General features: G+C 42.8%; 1 protein-coding gene across 1 annotated transcript; it reads left to right on the top strand.

The window, feature by feature from the left end:
* The first annotated feature begins 555 nt into the window (after positions 1–555).
* LOC142823409 (uncharacterized) lies at positions 556–18191 on the top strand. The gene is made up of 8 exons (XM_075914440.1): positions 556–725; positions 3388–3426; positions 5289–5576; positions 10842–10895; positions 12568–12592; positions 13580–13632; positions 14317–14354; positions 17574–18191. Exons 1-8 carry the CDS (start codon positions 695–697, stop codon positions 17748–17750), a joined length of 705 nt encoding a protein of 234 aa, XP_075770555.1. The 5' UTR covers positions 556–694; the 3' UTR covers positions 17751–18191.
* Positions 18192–19541: the final 1350 nt, after the last annotated feature.

The following is a 19541-nucleotide window of genomic DNA, read 5'->3' on the forward strand; positions in this document are numbered from 1 at the left end:
CATGGCCAATCTAGATGCGCTTTTCCACAAAAAAGCCCCGATCGCCATTTTTGTGATCGGGGCTTTTTTGCAGAAAACAAATCTCTGCTGTCTACACTGGCCCTTTTGCACAAAAGTTTTTCGGAAACTTTTCAGTAGAGCTGCTTTTAGGTACACTGGTATCAGAGAAAGAATTTAGGTTGTTTTCTTCAAGCACAGCCAAAGGCTTTCTTAATTTATAGCAGAAGTGACTTTAAAACACCCCCTATGCACCCACGGAAAGGAAGGGCTGTTAAATGTGAAAATTGGCTGAAATGTCTCTTCTCCTGTTTATTTGGCCATTCAGAACATGGGACTGACGCCTCCACAGTCCATTGTCATTGTCTGTGGTTCAGATCAAAGGAAACTCCTTGGTTTTTCAGTTTCAAACAGGAAGCTGGGGCTGAGGGATGGTGCAGGGAGAATGTAGTGAACCCTCGTTTCATACAGACAGCAGCAACACAATCCACAGGAGATAACAAACCAACCTGCCTATTGTCACAGCCCTGAGAAGCAAAAGGAGATGCAGACGTGAATGCAGCAGCTTCCTGTACCTGCTACCAGAAGCAACTCAGTTGGGAGGGGCTGTGTCTGATCTTCTGTGAATCCCAGTGGGCAAGAGGAAACCCAGAACAGATTCTGGTCTCCTTGTCGCCTCTCCTCACCAAATCTCCTGATGATCCCACTGCTGCTTCTCTGGCTTTGCTGTGAGTAGTGTGGATATTCCACCTTTTCTTTTTAGTTGAGACTGAGAGCAAAATATTTGAGCCTGGTCCCCTTAATTAAAAGGCAACATTTTAATAACTGGTCTAAAATTGAATTTAAGGGTAAGGTTTGCCAAGTCACCTAGGGGATTTCAACACACAATTCTCATTCACCTTAACAGGAATTGAGAGTCCAGATCCTTTAGGGCACACTTAAAATCTCAGCCTTAATTTTATACACATACTGAGACACACATATAAAGCTTAAGATTCTACCATTGCAAATTCAGTGTAACTCCACTTGACTTACTTTTGATTTGAACTGTGCAAATTTGGGGCAGAATGAGACCGTAAGGAAATATCACTTATTTAATCAAGATATCTCTGTTTAAGATCCACCACTATAGAATGGAACTTATTTTGGAAGATTAATAGCCTATACATTGAAGATATAATCATTTAATGTTTTGTAAATGCCAGAATTTCTTTTCCATTGGGACACCTACAATATGCAAACATGAATAAAGAGCGTGAAATCTTCTTGAATAATCCAAAATGGAATTCAAAAGAAGTCATAGGGTACATCTACAACCCTATTTCATAGGGTACATCTGCAACCCTATTTCAAAATAACTAGTGCTATTCCGAAATAACTTAGTCCGCATCTACACAGCAGGCTGTTTTTTTAAAATAGTATCTAAATACTGTCAAGTTGGAAGACTTCTTACTCCAACTCCTGTAATCCTCATTGTACAAGTGCTCAGTTTGGGTAGCTTATTTTGAGGTAAGCTCTGCAGTGTAGGAATACCCCAGTGATTAGAGGTGGCTGGTTTCCACATATATTTATTTGTGATCTAAGAAACAAGGAGTCCAATTCTTATAATAAATAATCTGATCAGTTTTATTTGTCAAGTAAGAAAAAATACCATGCCAAATATTTATTTAAATCTTTGGAAATAATTGTTGTACCTACACTGTATTTATTATTTTAAGCACCATTCTTTCCCTTTTACATGCTTTCAGTGGTCTAGTTGGCAAGCATCATGACTTTAGTTGCTGAGTTTAAAGAGAGAGCAGAATGGGAATTTTTCATGGTAGTGAAAGTTCCAGTAGTTGAGAATATGTTCTGACTTCATTTCAAAACAGCCTCACATTTTAAAAATCTTCCTCCGTTCACATACTCAGAATTTCCTTAAAACAATCTCCTTTTCAAATTCAAATCTCTTCTTAGTCACAGTCTAGAAGGAATTTTTTTATTTTCAATTGTTTGTCTTAAATCCCTTTAATCATCTATGTGACAGCAGAAAAACAGGCATGTCTTTCCAAGCAATAAAACAAAATACGACTGACTAATTTTCACATGGACAATTCATATATAATGGAATTTTAGAAGCAGCAATTTTGCAGGTGACTTGGCCTTTGTCTGATATGAAATAATTTCAGAATGGCTCAATTTTTTTCAAAGCAGACAACATGGAAGAATAGTGATAGAAATGTAGCCGTGTTAGTCTGGTGCAGCGGAAACAAAAAACAGGACTGTGTAGCACTTTAAAGACTAACAAGATGGTTTATTAGATGATGAGCTTTCGTGGGCCAGACCCACTTCCTCAGATCAAATAGTGAAAGAAAATTGTCACAACCATATATACCAAAGGATACAAATTAAAAAAATGAACACATATGAAAAGGACAAATCAAATTTCAGATATTTGTCCTTTTCATATGTGTTCATTTTTTTAATTGTATCCTTTCATATATATGGTTGTGACAATTTTCTTCCACTATTTGATCTGAGGAAGTGGGTCTGGCCCACGAAACCATCTTGTTAGTCTTTAAAGTGCTACACAGTCCTGTTTTTTGTTTCAACATGGAAGAAGTTCTACTAGGGTGCACAGCAGAGATTACCTCAAAATAAGCTACATAAATTGAGCTAGGTCAATTGCGTATCTTATTTCAAAACAGCTCATTTTGAAATGGGGAGCATCTACACAGCACTTATTCTGAAATAGAGCACCCTTCCTCTGGCTTTCCTTATTCCGATTACAATGAAGGTTACAGGAGTCAGACTAAGAAGTTCTCCAGTTTACAGCATTTCAACATTATTTTGAAATAACTGCCGGCTATGTAGATTTCGAAAAAACATTGCTGGGCAGACGCACCTCTAGATTTTAATAGGCAATGCATTGTCTAGAGTACTGCAAGGAGCTCCCAGGGAGTCGAGTAATGCAAACGCTGCTGTTTGTGAGCCCTTTTCCTGACAAAATCATTCCACCACCTATGAGAAGGATTTGTATTGTTAATAGGAGAGCTCTCCTGCAGAAAATGACCCATTTGCCACTGAAAAATTTGTGTTTCGAATGAACGGGGTGTTAAGCCTCCGTGAATGACAAATGTTTTGTTGTTTAATTGGCAACATAGACAAAGCCTTAGATTTAATCTGCAAATCCACAAGGGACCCTGGATCATAAGCTATAAACCACCATTGTATTTCATTTCCTTTATATCTCATAAGAGAAAATAATATGCAGCTAAAGGTATTATTTATCTCTAGTCAGAATGTGCACTGACCCATTCTAGCAACAGGTGAGTCTGGATTTACCCAATAGCAGGATAGAACAAAGCTTGAGCCTGTGCCTAAAACTAAAATTGTGTGTTTATTTTAAAGGGGTTCATTTCACAAATCAAGAAATCTGCAGCTCTCCGGGTGAGTATTTCCTCCACATTCCTAGAGCAGAAATAAATTGACACTGCAGAAAAAGCCTGCAATTTCTGAAAGACTAGCAATGAATTCCAGGGACAGAAACTGTGAGGAGCTGGGTGGGGTTATGTAGACTGGGTTAAAAATATTAATTGTTTATTAGATGAAGGTCTCTATATTGAGGGAAATTAATTTATTTACCAAATTCCACAGGAACATCTAGAAAAATACTGTGCAAAATACTTTGGCAGATAATTAATTTAATAGCAGTGGCGTAATTGACCAAACAGCACAGTGATTGAAAGCTGATCAGCAGTATTAGTTTGTGAATTGCTCTTAATGAACATATGCTCTTGAGTATAAACAACCAAAAAAGGATGCAGTAAAACTAAAAGGTAAACCCTGGGCTATGCAGGAATAAAAATAAGAATAATTAAAAAGATGAATCACTGGAATTTTTTCCCTAAACCAAGGCCTCAGACTTCTTTTCCGGATCCAAGTCCAGCCTGTTTCCCACACCTGCTCTGAACCCCTTGGATGGCTCTGGCAACCCATATAGGGAACTGGGATATAGCAGACTTTTTCATAAGAGCCTTTCAACCCCATTTGGAAATAGTGGATAATGCACCGGGTCAGCAAACCCAACCTATTGCAAGCTTCTGCAGTCACAAGGGCCCGGATATGTTATTTTGCTTGTCTTAGATGGTGCCTATATAAAAAATTTCCTCCCCAAACTTCCCATGATGCAAGGATAGATCAGTGTCATTTGGAAAATTAGGGAGAAAGAACCTTGCTTGTAAGAAGGAGTATGGAACACTGTCCATAGTCTGTCTAACCAGGAATTTATAATTCTGGGCTGTCTCTGACTTTATGAATTGGTGTGACTAGTGCACAATTAAAATCAAGGCACCTAGTTTTAGTGGCTGCTGATAAATTGGAACTATTTGTTACAGTTGGATAAGTAACTCTGAGGGTGCATCTACACAGCTGGTTTTTTAACTCAAAATAAGCTACACAAACTGAGCTACATCAATTGCGCAGCTTATTTCAAAATTGGGAGCATCTACACAACACTTATTTCAAAATAGAGCTCTCCTCATCCGACTCCTTATACAATGAGGCTACGTCTAGACTGGCATGATTTTCCGCAAATGATTTTAATGGAAAAGTTTTCCGTTAAGAGCATTTGCAGAAAAGAGCGTCTAGATAGGCACGGACGCTTTTCCGCAAAAGCACTTTTTGCGGAAAAGCGTCTGTGCCAATCTAGACGCGCTTTTGCACAAAAAAGCCCAGATCGCCATTTTCGCGATCGAGGCTTTTTTGCGGAAAACAAATCTGAGCTGTCTACACTGGCCCTTTTGCGCAAAAGCTTTTGCGCACAAGGACTTTTACCGAATGGGAGCAGCATAGTATTTCCGCAAGAAGCACTGATTTCTTACATGAGATCGTCAGTGTTCTTGTGGAAATTCAAGTGGCCAGTGTAGACAGCTGGCAAGTATTTCTGCAAAAGCAGCTGATTTTGCAGAAAAAACTTGTCAGTCTAGACACAGCCTGAAGGTTACAAGAGTTGGAGTAAACACTCCTCTAGCTTGACAGTATTTCAACATGATTTTGAAATAACTGGTTGTGTAGAGACAGAGACAGAGACAGAGACAGAGACAGAGGCAACAGACTGACCCCCCCACTTCCTTTCCTTCTATGGGCTCTTTGGGGCAACATTTCCATTGGGATTTTGTAAAGGCCCCAAAACCAGGCAGGTGACCTTATATATTGGGCCAAAATCTCTGCTAATGTCCTTAGAGCACTGGCAGGTTCCATCATTAAGGAAATAGACCCATTGTCTTTAGCCGAATGTTTTTATTACTCAGGTAACCTCTCTGCTCCTCAGCTACTTCTAGACAAGACATCCTCTGAGGAAGGAGTCAGCTTGGTCCTGAAGTGCAAAGTACCTGCCCTCTCTCCTTTTTCACGTGTTATTTTCTGCAAAGATGGGAAGGATCTTGGAAGCTGGCCAATGCAGGAAACCAAATTTGCCTACAGCTATCGAGTGAGTGTGAACAACACAGGGAGATTTACCTGTCTGTATCAGCACAAGGATGATCAGAATCAGGAAAAGAATTCACTTCTAAGTGACTCCCAGAACCTGGATGTGACAGGTAAGACACTAAACTTGCCTTAATTATACAAATATTCTCCAATATTAGAGAAATCCAAATGGGGTACGTCAGAATGACCAATGGTTCTTCTAACCCTGTACACTGTCTTCCGACAGTCGCCAATGCTAGGAACTTCAGAGGGAATAATCCATCCCCTGTAATCCAGTCCCAGCTTCTGATGGGTGGAGGTTTAAGGACACCCAGAGCATGAGGTTGCATCCCTAACCATCTTGGCTAACAGCCATTGATGGGCTTGACTTTCATGAACTTCTTTTTTGAATCCTATTACTACTTTGAACATCACAACATCCCCTGGCAAGGAGTTCCACAGGTTGACTGTGGAGAAGAAGTATTCCTTACGTTTGCTTTAAACCTTCCACCTATTGATTTCATTGGGTGCCCGCTAATTCATGTGTTATGTGAAGGAATAAATAAAATTCCTCTTTTTACCTACTGGTGCCGATTTGATAAAATGGACAAGAAGTGAGAACAAAGGGGCCCAAACAAATCTCCTGTAAAGTGGGTTGAGAATGTTGTTGTTTGTGGAGACAAGTCTCACAGGGATAGAAAGACTAACATGTGTAATTGGGCATAAACTTCCATGGGTAAAAAAGGTTGGAGTAGAAATTAGAGGCAAGGATATATTATATATTACATTATATATTACTGGAAGTTTGACTGAGCATTGCATTTTTCTTCGTTTAAATTATTGTTCTGGGGTGGATCTGGGAAGTGGGGGGTTCAGTATGCAGGCTGCCCCAGGGGAAGAGAATAACCCCAGCCCCTCACACTGCAGCAGCTTGGGTGGGGAAGAGAGGGAGAGGTAAGAAGTGCCTACCCATAGTCGCTGCTGCAACAGTGAGCACACAACCCGGAAAACAGTGCATGTTCCCCGGCTGTGGGACAGACCGACACACAGACAAACAGACACACAGACAGAGAAATATATATTAGATAGCTGTCCCTTTCTCCACCCTTGTCCCCTGGCTCATTCCGCAGCATAACTCCCTCCTGCTAGACCTTTCCCTTTCCATTTTATGAGAAACAAGCGAATTCCAAGCTTATCCCCTTGTCCTGAGATAATGAAACCCTGACCTAGCTTTAAGAAGAGAAAGCAGCATACCGAATTTGGTGGTCCTAGCTGTTACGGTTTAGGAGAGGTTCTTGAACACATAGACTCACTGATGGACGGAAGAATAGACAGACAGACACACCTTTCTAAAGTACATAGTAAGAAAATTATTATATTATATTATATTATATTATATTATATTATATTATATTATTTCTTTAAGGTAGAGGTGGGGAATCTCAGGCCTAGGGGCTGAATGCGGACCCCTGGCTTGCCTGGATTTGGCCCCTAAGGCTAAGGGGTTCTCCCATCCCGAGTATTAGAAAGCTCATGCCTGCTGTGGAACTGGAGCACACAAAGTCTACTAGCCTGGACCCCATTAGGTTCTGGCTTGTGAGGGGATTGTGGGGAATGTCTTTCTCCTCCGTTAGGGGCCATGTCAGTACGGGGCTGGTTTTTCTTTTTTTGCTTCTCACTTGTGTGTAGCCCCAACTGATTTTTCCATGGGTCAGTGGCCCCTGACCCAAAAAAGGTTCCCCACCCCTGATGTAAGGTATCACAGGCCTCTTCATTGTTTATGGAGTGAGATGAGTCAGGGCACTGGTTTCTTTGGGGAGACCCCTGCCAGAGGGTTCAGGAATGTGTGTTTTGGAGCGTGCTTGCATACAGCTGAGCATGCTGCCCTGACTATCGCAGTCTAAAACTTCCTAGTTCTCTCTACAGACCCCTCCCTTTGGAGTCAATAGGAATATCTACTGCAACAGGTCCAGAGAGCCAGATTCGATCCCTGGGGACTCATTCAGGGGCACAAATCTGCCTTCCTCAAGGTCTAATGTGAGACCCCAACACCACCACATCATGCCTGAGGAGATGGTGAAAATCTAATGGAACAGGCAATGCTCCATTCCTGGGTGGATCTTAGTTCTCCTCTCTGGCCACTTCGCTTCTGCCTAACCAAAGTGACTGGATCATCCACCATGAATTAGCCCCACAATATTTAACTTAATTAGTGAACCACAGAAACTGAATAATGGCCTGAATGGAGTCAAATAGGACTCAGCCTTGCTCTCCAGAGTCCTGGGACTTTCCATGATGTAACGTAGGGTTGGGGAACAATAGGCCCAGAGGCCAGATGTGGTCCCTGACTTGCCTGGATCCAGCTCCCAGGACTCAAGGCTAGCATTGGGTAGCCCATGCTGGCACTCCATCCCTCGCTACCCCTACCCAGCTGGTTTTTCTGTGGGTCCGTACTGAGACCAATCCTATTCAATCTGGAAGGGCCTGGTATGACCTACAAGAAGAGGCTGAGGGATTTGGGTCTATTTAGTCTGCAGAAGAGAAGAGTGATAGCAGCCTTCAACTTTCTGAAGGGAGGTTCCAAAGAGGCTGGAGAAAAGCTGTTCACAGTAGTGACAGATGGCAGAACAAGGAGCAATGGTCTCAAGTTGTGGTGGGAGAGGTCCAGGTTGGAAGTTAGGAAAAACTATTTCACTAGGAGAGTGGTGAAGCACTGGAATGGGTTCCCTAGGGAAGTAGTGGAGTCTCCATCCCTAGAGGTGTTTAAGCCTCAGCTTGATAAAGCCCTGGCTGGGTTGATTTAGTTGGGATTGGTCCTGTCTTGGGCAAGGGACTGGACTTGATGACCTTCTGAGGTCTCTTCCAGCTCTATGGTTCTATGATTCTATGAGTCAGTGAACCTATTTATAAATCATCTGGAGAAAGGGGTAAACAGTGACGTGCTCAAAATAGCTAAGAACAAAGCAGACTGTGAAGAGTTTCAAACAGATCTCACCAAACTACGTGACTGGGCAACAAAATGGCAAATGAAATGTAATGTTGATAAATGTAAAGTAATGCACATCGGAAAAAATAATCCCAACTAAACATACAATATGATGTGGGAGGGATAGCTCAGTGGTTTGAGCTTTGGCTTGCTAAACCCAGCTTGTGAGGTCAATCCTTGTGGAGGCTGTTTAGGGATTTGGGGCAAAAAATTGTCAGAGCTGCTACTTGATCCTGCTGTGAAGGCAGGGGACTGGACTTGATGACCTTTCAAGGTCCCTTCCAAGTCTAGGAGATAGGCAATCTCCGTTAACTTAATTTAAATGTAGCTACAACTACTGAAGAGAGAGATCTTTGTGTCATTGTGGATAGTTTTCTGAAAACATCCACTCAGTGTGCAGTGGCAGCCAAAAAAGCAAACAGAATGTTGGGAATCATTAAAAAAGGGATAGAGAATATAACAGAGAATATGTTATTGCCTCTGTATAAATCCATGGTATGCCCACATCTTTTATACTGCTTACAGATGAGGTCACCTGTAACATATATTGGCATTGGAAAAGGTTCAGAAAAAGGCAACAAAAACAATTAGGGATTTGGAACAGGTGCCGTATGAAGAGAAATTAAAAAGACTTGGACTTTTCATGTTAGAAAAGAGGAGACTAAGGGGAGGTATGATAGAGGTCTATAAATTCCTGACTGGTGTGGAAAAAGTGAATAAGGAAAAGTTATTGTTCCCATAACATAAGAACTAGATGTCACCAAATGAAATTAATAGGCAGCAGGTTTAAAACGGGGTGAAGTAAAAGCAGCTGGCTTAACATGGGATCAAATCAAGACTATCACTAAGGATCGCAAGAGATGGAAAATGATTGTGGAGGCCCTATGCTCCATTAGGATCCCAAAGGACTTTAGATAGATAGATAGATAGATAGATAGATAGATAGATAGATAGATAGATAGATAGATAGATAGATAGATAGATAGATAGATAGATAGATAGGTTTAAAACAAACAAAAGGAAGTTATTCTTCACACAGCACAGGGTCTGCCTATGGAACTCCTTGCCAGAAGAGGCTGTGAAGACCAGGACTTTAACAGGGTCCAGGAAAGAGAGAAATTCATGGAGGTTAGGTCCATCGATGGCTATTTGCCAGGGTGGGTAGGAGTGGTGTCCCTAGCCTCTGTCAAAGGCTGGGAACAGGTGATGGGAGAGCGATTGCTTGAAGAATCCCTATTCAGTTCACTCCCTCTGGGGCATCTGACATTGGCCACTGTTGGACAACAGGATACTGGACTAGATGGACCTTTGGTCTGACCCAGTATGGCCATTCTTATATTCTTATGTTCTTATGTGTCAGCGACCACCAACCCAAAAAAGGTTCCCCATTCCTGTTGTAATGGATGAGAAGCCTATACTTTCAGGAGACTAGGTCCCCAAATAACCACTGCTAAAAGACAATTGTGCCATTTAAGAATGGTAATTCAAAGCCTGGCAGAAAAGAGAGCCACTAGAAATGCTACACTTTGGTTTTGTGAAAAATGAAATTTTCCACCAGAAATTGTTGGTTTTGAATTATCTGTTTTTTCTCTCGTCCTCAATAAAATTGAAATGGGAATGTCAAATTGGTCCATTTTGTTCTGAACACTACACTGAACTGTTTTCACATTGACATTCCCAGTTTGAGACTTCTCAGAAAGTTCTGTTTTGTGGACACGTTTGATATTTTGTTTCTTTATTGAAATTTAGAATGGAGGTGATTTTTGAACTGTCAAAATTTCCCATGAAAAAAATTGTCTTTCCAACAGCTACAGTGGAAACCACTTAAATTATCAGACTGCACTTACTGAACTGGATGTTTTTACTCCTTTCATGATATCAGTGGCAAGCGATGACCATTTAATTTTAAGTCTTTTTGTAGTTTTAGAGTACGTCTACACTGCACGGCTATTTCGAAATAAGCTATTCCAGAATAGTGATTCTGAAGTAGCTTATTTTGAAATAGCACATCTATAGTGCAGGGAAGCTTCAAAATTAGTTCAAAGCAGGCTTCCCTAATGTAGACGCGCTATCTCGATTTAGAGCCCCTGGAGGCACTGGGGAGGAATAACTTAGAATTGCCCTGGGGAGGGGCTATTTCGAAATAGCAGCCGTGGGGAGTTTACACACCCCTTATTTCAAAATAGCTATTTCGGAATAGATATTATTCCTTGTAGAATGAGGTTTACAGATTTCAGAATAAACGGTCTGTTATCTCAAAATTATTTTGAAATAACAAAATGGCTGTGTAGATGCTCTCATTATCTCAAAACAATGATACAGTGTAGATGCACTCTTAAAGAAGATGTATGTAAAGCTTCCAGATGAATGCAGTAATTTATGTGTGACCTGAACTGCATCCACTCCACAGATGCAACACCCACGTCCAACAGAAATGTAACTGAAGTTCAGCCACTTCCCAATGGTAAATGAATTTAATTATGCTTGTAGGTGGCTTGCGTACCACATATAAAGCTGTTTTTTTAAGTTATGGGTAATGCTAGCATGGGATGGGGTCAAACGGATCCTGAACCCAGAGTCAACAACTTCAATCCATCAGCTTGTTGGAGAACTGGAGAAAGTGTTGAAAGTAGGGAGAAGATGTGAAATTCACCTCTTTGATGCAGTCTGGTACAAGGCTTTGAGAGCTAAAATGCATACACCCTATGCTGACCCAGGTATGAATTTCTTTCATTGTGTCTATTGAATTATATTGCTCTAGCATTGCTTGGTTAAACAGGGTATGTCTACACTGCAATGCTATTTCGGGAAATAGCTATCCCACGTCTTCACAGCAAACCCATTATTTCAAGCTCGCTATTCCAATGTCTCTGTAAACCTCATTCTATGAGGAAAAAGGGATGTTTCAGAATCACAGTTTATTTCAAAATTTGGCACTGTGAGAATAGTACCAAATGATGAAATCAGCTATTTTGAAATAGCATCACACTGGCCGCTTGAATTTGTGCAAGAACACCGACGATCTAATGTAAGATTGTCAGTGTTCTTGCAGAAATACTATGCTGCCCTGTTCGGGAAAAAGCCCTCTTGCGCAAATGTATTTGTGCAAGAAGGCCAGTGTAGACAGCTAAAAACTGTTTTGCACAAAAAAGCCCCGATGGTGAAAATGGCGATCGGGGCTTTCTTGCGCAAAACCGTGTCTAGATTGGCACGAATGCTTTTCCACAAAAAGTGCCAATCTAGACGCTCTTTTCCGTTAAAAGCATTTGTGGAAAATCATGCCAGTCTAGATGCAGCCAAGGAGTCCTGACCAATACCTGGTGACTAAGGGGTTAACTGAAGTACCTAGCAAAGGTGTCAGCCAGGAGGGGCGGTCAGTCAGACAATGAAAATGCAGGTAGTAATTTCAAACTGGAAAAGAGGGTGTTTTTCTTTCTCTCTCTTTTCTTTGAGATCAGAGCAGTTTCTCCCAGGTATTGAGGGAGATGGGAAACACCTCTCTCTCTCTCTCTCTCTCTCTCTCTCTCTCTCTCTCTTTCTCAAAAGGAATGGACTGGACTTTTTGAAATGTGTAAACAGGGAAAAGTTTAGATAGTTCATCAGGGTTTATTGTTTTCCTTGTTTGGGGGTTTGGAAATAGTCTAAGCTGGATAATTGTTTTTCCCTTTTGTAACTAAGGATTACAGCCCCAGGACTTTCCCCGAGTCTATGTCATTTGTGCCTATTGACCGCCTAGCCAACTTACTATGCTTGTAATAGGAGATTTGTCTTGGTAATAAAAGAGTTTTCTTTTTATTCTAATTAACTGTTATTGCTTGACTGTTGTGTCCTTAGGATTAAGTGCCTTTTACAAGGGAAGAGTACAGTGTTGTCTTTGGATTCTCTCTGTCTTCCCAACTCCAAGCAAACTCTTTTATTATCAAAACAAAACTACTGTTGCAAGCATAGTAAATTGAGTAGGTAGTAAATAGCCACAATTGACACAGACTCAGGGAAAGTCCCTGGGTTGTAATACGTAGTTACAAAAGAGAAAACCAATCAGCTGCGAGGAGCCAAACAGAAGGCTGATCACAGACTGTGTGTGCTTCATGGTGATTTGTACAGACTTTAAATGACATTTTCTATTTATTTTTCAGTTCTGTTGAAGAGGAGAGATACAAGGTAGGCTGCGATCACCCCTAAGCGAAAACATGGCTGATATTCTGCCCATACAAACTCCCTTTATGGAGGCTGGCTTTTCAGAAGGGCGTCTCAATGCCCATTTAATGGGAGCTGAGTGTCTAAATCCTACTTCAATCAATTCAAACTGCAGCTTCTTCCCAACCCCATTCTGAGCTCCAGGGGCTACAGAGCAGCATTGACAGTGAGGAGCACACGGAGTGGGGTACCCCTGGGTTGGGGGAGACCCTGGGGGCCAGGAGATGGAAATCTAGCCCAGCTTCTAGCATTTCCTATCCCATTAGGATGGCCCAGCTCACAATATTGGCCCATTCACACTCACCACTGCATGCAGCCTAAGTCCTCACCTCACAAAATACCACAACAGCCAACCCCGACACTGCCAGATCACCTCACTGAGCTGGGATGTGGCTGGCCAAAAAGTGGTTGAGCCCTGGCCTTGGTGCACGCTGGCTCTGCAGCTGATGACTAGCACCAATCAGAGTTAGTCAGGACATCTTCAACACTTGTTTTTAATACAAAAATGTTGATTCTTGGAAACCAAACCTTTTGCTGAAATGTGTCCATTGTAATGATATTTTTCTCAGGAAGATTTCCCAGGTCCCAGGATGGAATTGCTGATTAGAGACAGTGTCTGAAACCCTTATGGTTAAGCCCATCACATAGGCTATGGGAGACCCAAGTTCAAATCCTGAATAAGACTGCCATGAACCTTACCACGAGGCTATAGAGCCAGTTCCTCTCTCTAACATGAAGACTCTTTGATCAGATTTACACTTCAGCGGATGAGACTGAGGAATGTCAAAATGTCTCATAGCTCAGTGGTCAGGCTCTCACCTAGTATAAGTCTCTGATTCACATGGGGTAGGACAGACATGTGCCTTGTGTCTCCCATATCCTAGAGGAAACCTCACAAGCAAGGGCAGCTGCTAACCTCCTTGGCTATACTGTGCATTCATTTCTCCACAGGAAACACGGTCCAAGTGAGGAGATTCCCAAAAGCCCTGAAGATCAAATTGAATGTAAGATGCTGCTTTTCTCAGTGCTTAAGACTGGTGTTTGGGTAAAACAGAACAACCAAAGCAAGCTGACAGCAGGGCCTATAGGGATTTCCCATCTACTTGATGCCAGGTGTTATATCATTTGGACTTCCACAGTTTAGAAAGAAATCACTGGAAATACAGAGAGCTTGAGCAGTTGCAAGTGTCCATTTTATTTCATAACACGGAACTAACTAGAACCAGCCCAAACCAGCTGGGCTGATCCTTCGTGACCTAACGCAGTTGCTATAATAAGATCGATATCCACAACCTAATAAACAACACCGGGTTAGAAGCAGGAGCTGGAATAAAGGTTAATTAGAGTTTGTTGTGAAATGCTGACTGCTGGGGGATGGAGTATGGAAAATTTTCATTTCCTCCGTGAAATTTCTTCAAGGAATCTGGAGGGAAGGGGGGGTTCAACAAAAAATGGGTAAAATGGTGAAATATTTTTGAAATCTAATATCACTAGATAAAAATAACTTTTCATCTAAAACATGGGGGGAAATGACCAAAATGAACATTTCCAGCAACCATTTTCATATTGATCAGTCATTTATATATAGATTGCTTTTCAAAAAGTTGTAGCAGCAGCTCTGGCATTAACACAAGTTCCCTGGCATTTCAAGCAGAGTTCATATTAATATATTCAGTCTCTTTCCTCAGATTCCACAACCATTGGATTTGACAGGGCCAGCACTCAGGTAAGTGAAAGCGTGAAAGTTATTAGTTTATTGACATTACCATAGTGCCAGGACGAAAGAAACTGAACTGTGCAGTCAAGCCAGCATTTTGTAGCTAACAGATTTACCAGAACATGTGAAGGCTGTCCTTCTTATTGCTATGTTTCCACTATCTTCAAGAAGTATGATTTACAGAAGTGACTGAGCAAGTTAGTAATAATTCTCCTACCTCTCATAGATGTTTTTAAAATCTCAGTCTCAATTTTAATAACTAATTTCCTCCCAGAGATACTACTTTATCATTTGTTGTTACTGCCGCTCTGCCATTTCTATTGGTCAAACTGGTCAGTCTCTATGATAAAGAATAAATGAACACAAATCAAACATCAGAAATGGTAACACATATAAACCTATAGGGAAACTTTTTAACCTGCTTGGGTGCTCATTCTTGGATGTAAAAGTAATCATTCTTCTACAAAGGAATTTCACCAGCCAATTACAGAGAGAGTGTGCGAAACTGATCTTCATTTGCAAATTTCACACTATTTCCCTGCGTTTGACATTAACTGGATGTGGCATTATAAAGCCAGTCTCCACTGCCTTTAACACTGCATTTTTACATCAAAACTAAGTATCTGACACTTCCAGCCCATTTGTTTAGCCTTGTTAGCACTGGTCCTACAATTGACAGGTACCTTTCTTTCCTTTCTTTTTCTGTTATCATTTCTGGGTTTTTGTTATTCCTTTACAGCTCATCTGATGAAGTGGGTTTTGCCCACGAAAGTTCATGCTACTATGTATATATTTTTGTTAGTCTCTAAGGTGCCACAGGACTACTTGCTGTTTTACAAGTTCTTTAGTGACTCAGCCATTTTGATTAAACATTAATTTTGTCCCTCTTGTTTATAAATTGCCTCGGCGGGTTGTGGAATCTCCATCACTGGACATGTTTATGAGCAGGCTAGACAGACACCTGTCAGGGATGATCTAGACAGTCCTTGGTCCTGCCGTGAGGGCAAGGGACTTGACCTGATGATCTCTTGACGTGCTAGTGTTCTATGATTCTATTATTCTATTTATTATAGGATCTATTGCATTTTCCTCCCAATAAACTTATAAAAGCTCTTATTTCCCCTAACTTCTTTGCCTGTATCACCCACACCTGGTCATTACTGCCCTCTGTCTCCCTCTAGAGGTCATTAGACCCCCTGTGACGATGCTCAGGTTACTTAGAGTTCTAAGGCACCTCGTTAATGCCTGCTATTACCATGAGGAATCTTCTCTCTGCCTGCTAGGGGTCAGCTGGCTGATCCTATCAGCCACAGGCAACCCATGTGGGCTCCAGTGTTTTTTAGAGAGGAAAGTGCCAGGCAAACTCCAACCCTGAGTACTCTGAGTGGGGCCCCTGTGACATTCAGCATCTTAACCACTTACAGAATTACCAGATCCCAAAGGCCCAGTACCCAGCAGCTTATTGTTACACCTGAGAACACAGCTCAGCATTGTACACAGCACTTAGTTCACGGGAAAAGCACCTGTGAGCTTATTTAACAAAGGAGAGAGATTCAATGGCAGCCGACAGAAATGCTGGAAAAAAGGGTTACATGTCCATCAAAACCAGCCAAAGTCCTTCTCACTGCATTTTAACCAAGATAGAAACTACACCCACTGGCACTTTGTCCCCTTCCCCTGGTAAAGGACCTCAGAGCATCTTTCTGCATTCCTAGATATCTCAGTCCAGTACTTCATTCTTGACCTGTAAAGCAGCCACCCCACCCCCGCTTTTAACATCATTCTCATAATTATCCCCCTGCCTTCTCTCCATTCACAGGTGACTCACTATGCGAATAGAGTACTACTGTAAGACACACGATGGTCAGCAAGGGAAATAAGCATCTCCCACCTCCTTGCCTTGAGCTACAAGGTCTAAAGAACACAACTACCAATAGATACATACCTCCTTCCGTATTCTCTGCACATACATTTAGAAAAGATTATGAGGACCGGTGTGACACACACTTTCATGTGACACTGTTTGGTGAACTAGAAGGTAAACACCAGTCCCATGGGACCCCCGTAACTTTTATACCCCCGTGCCCTCTGCAGACGGCTGCAAGAGGCCCATGGGTTACACCACCCATCCTGGTTAATAAATCTACTTTCCACTAGCTGAGGCTACACAAACTCCCAGTTTTAGATCCAGAAGTTCTATAGACAATCCCGACTGCAGGCAATTTCCTGAGGGATTGCACCCACGTTTTAGCCTTTGCCCATACAGGCAGTCCCTGACTTACGCGGATCCGACTTATGTCGGATCCGCACTTACGAACGGGGCTTTCTCGCCCCGGAGGTTGAGGTGGCAGATTGCTGCCTGCGAGCTCCGGGGCGAGAAAGCCCCGTTCGTAAGCTGCTCCCAGTGCCCCTGGTCTGCTGGAGACCGTCTCCAGCAGACCACAGGCACCGGGACTGAAGCCGCAGCCGCGGCGGGGTCCTGCACCTCTGAGACTTTGCCAGAGCAAAGCCTCAGAGGCGCGGCACCCTGCTGCGGCTCTGCTCCCCGTGTCCCTGGTCTGCTGGGGGGGGGGCGCAGCTAGTGTGCCCCCCCCCCCCCCCAGCAGACCAGGCTTTTGTTGTGGAACCTGAGGCAGAGCAGCTGGGGCGCTGCCGATTGGTCCTGCAGCGCCGCTCTGGGCACTACTGGACCAACCCGGCAGCACCCCAGCTGCTCTGCCCCAGGTCCTGATTCAGCTGCTGCTGGTCAGTTTCAGCAGTGGCTGAATCAGGACGCCTGGGGCAGAGCAGCTGGGGTGCTGCTGGGTTGGTCCAGTAGCGCCGAGGAGTGAGGAGCGGTGCTACTGGAGCAACCCAGCAGCACCCCAGCTGCTCTGCCCCAGGCGTCCCCAAGTCAGCCGCTGCTGAAACTGACCAGCGCTGACTACAGGAAGCCCGAGGCAGAGTTGCTCTACCCCAGGCTTCCTGGAGTCAGCCGCTGATCAGTTTCAGCAGCAGCTGACTTGGGGACGCTTGGGGTTCTTAAGTTGATTCTGTATGTAAGTCAGAACTGGCGGTCAGTTTCAGCAGCGGCTGAATCTGGACTCCAGTTCCGACTTACATACAGATTCAACTTAAGAAGAAACCTACAGTCCCTATCTTGTACGTAACCCGGGGACTGCCTGTATATCTCTTCTGCAGCCTTCACAGACTCATTTACACACTAACGTATGTGCCCTTTTTCCACAGGGCTCACAGCCCAGCGGAGACACAGCGGTGACCTGCACAACAGTAGGTCCTTGCACAGACCAGACAGCAGGTCTTTCGCCAGCTGGGGAAACAGATGACTTGCATCCTTATGGCACTGGTGAGCACACCTGGCAAGTACGAACCCCTTTGAGGAGGGACCTAGGTCACACAGCTTAGGTTGGAGTTAAAGCTTCCCCAAAGTGCAGAGGACATTCTGGTTTGGTCTCATCCTAGACATGCTGTTTTAATCTATGTAGGTTCTTATCCCACCCACCCCATGACAGTAACCGTGCAACTTCCAATAGCGCATTAAGCAAGACGACTAATGTCTGTCCCATGGGGTTCATTCTCTCGTCTGGCTGGGGAAATGGATTTTCTGTCCCCTAAAACATTCAGAGCTTATCCAAGAACTTCACCCAGAAATCAGGACACGCGACCTACAATTTTGAATATTTTCCATGAGACAAAATGAAAAATGTGAGGGCTGAAATGAAAACTTTCATTTTGATTAAACAAGGGGGCTCTGCTCCCTGCTCGCTACGCTCACCAAGCTCCATCACTGTGGGTAGGCAGCCCCAGCTCTCCCGCTGGGCCACTGGAGGGTTGGGTCGAGGCTGGCCTGGCTCTCTTCCTCCAACCACCAGGGCATTGGACTGGGCCAAGGCTACCTGGCTCTCTCCCTCTGGCTGCGAGGGATGAGGGTGTATGACTTCCAGCCCACCCCACGTGATGTGGGAGGAAATGTGGCTCTGCCCCTCCTCCTCCCGGTGTCATCACATCACTCTGTCATCCCATAGAAAACTTTTTTTATATATAGAGAGAGATTAAACTGTTTCCTTTTGATTTAGACCTTTTTCGGGGAGGGAGGGGCATTTTAATGAAAAAGAAAGAACCTTTCCAAACAAAAATGTATTTGGAAGTGAAAAAAAATGAAAACTTTTCTTTCCCAAAATGTTAAAATAGAATTTTTCCCGCGTTTTCTCATATTTTTTTTAAATTTTTAAACAAAACTTCATCAAAATTAAAAAACGTGGAGTTAATCAGGAATACTGTTCTGGAAGGACTCCCCATGTGAAGAAGCTGTAAGAGGAGAAGCTGGTCAAATGTTTTTGCAATAATACACATACTGAGAATAGAACCATTCCCCCTGTAATGTGTTTTATTCACATAAATATACTCAATGCATTCAGTAGGGCTGCTTGTGAGAGCATGATTAGAACACCACCTGCAACCAGGTAGATGTAGAGATGACTGAGGAAGTGATTTTTGGATTCAGTGGCCAAATCAAAAAATCTGGGGAAAAATATGAGTTTAGCTCATGACCAAAACGGATTTTGTTGTTTTTTCTTGTGAAATATTTGGGTTGAATACATAGCTCATGTATTTGTGACTTCACGCATGAATGTCAGTTCAAATGAAAAGGCCAACATGAAATATTTTGATACTTCCCTCAAAAGAATCTGTGGGATGTATTTTGAAATATATGTAGGCACTTCCATTCAGGTTATCTCTGGTTCTAACATGTGATCTAGTCTGATGTTCTGCATGGCACAGGCCAGAGAACGGCCACAGAATAATTCCTACAATAGCGCTTAAAAAAACATTCAGTCTTGGCCTACCCCTCTGATGTTGCCATGACTATGAAATGAGGTAGGGTTTTTGTTAACAACCCTATATTCCCTCTGGATTTCAGGTAGTTCTCTTGAGTTGCTGTGAATGTTAATTTCTATGATGTGTCTCTCTCACACCTTTTCTAGATTTTGGCCTCTAACATGGATTCTCTGAGAACACTAGCCCAGGGCTCCACTGTTGCAAACTCTTTGGATTTGTTTTCTTTTTTGTGTATCTGATTTTTTTTTCTTTTGGGAACATATTCCAGCCCTGAGTGACAGATCTGCTTCAGAAGAGTAAGCAATCTGTTCCCAAGCCTCCACTAGCTCAGATCATTCAACCACTAGCTATGCCTTT

Source organism: Pelodiscus sinensis, chromosome 33 (assembly GCF_049634645.1).
Source record: "Pelodiscus sinensis isolate JC-2024 chromosome 33, ASM4963464v1, whole genome shotgun sequence".
Classification (NCBI taxonomy): Eukaryota; Metazoa; Chordata; order Testudines; family Trionychidae; genus Pelodiscus; species Pelodiscus sinensis.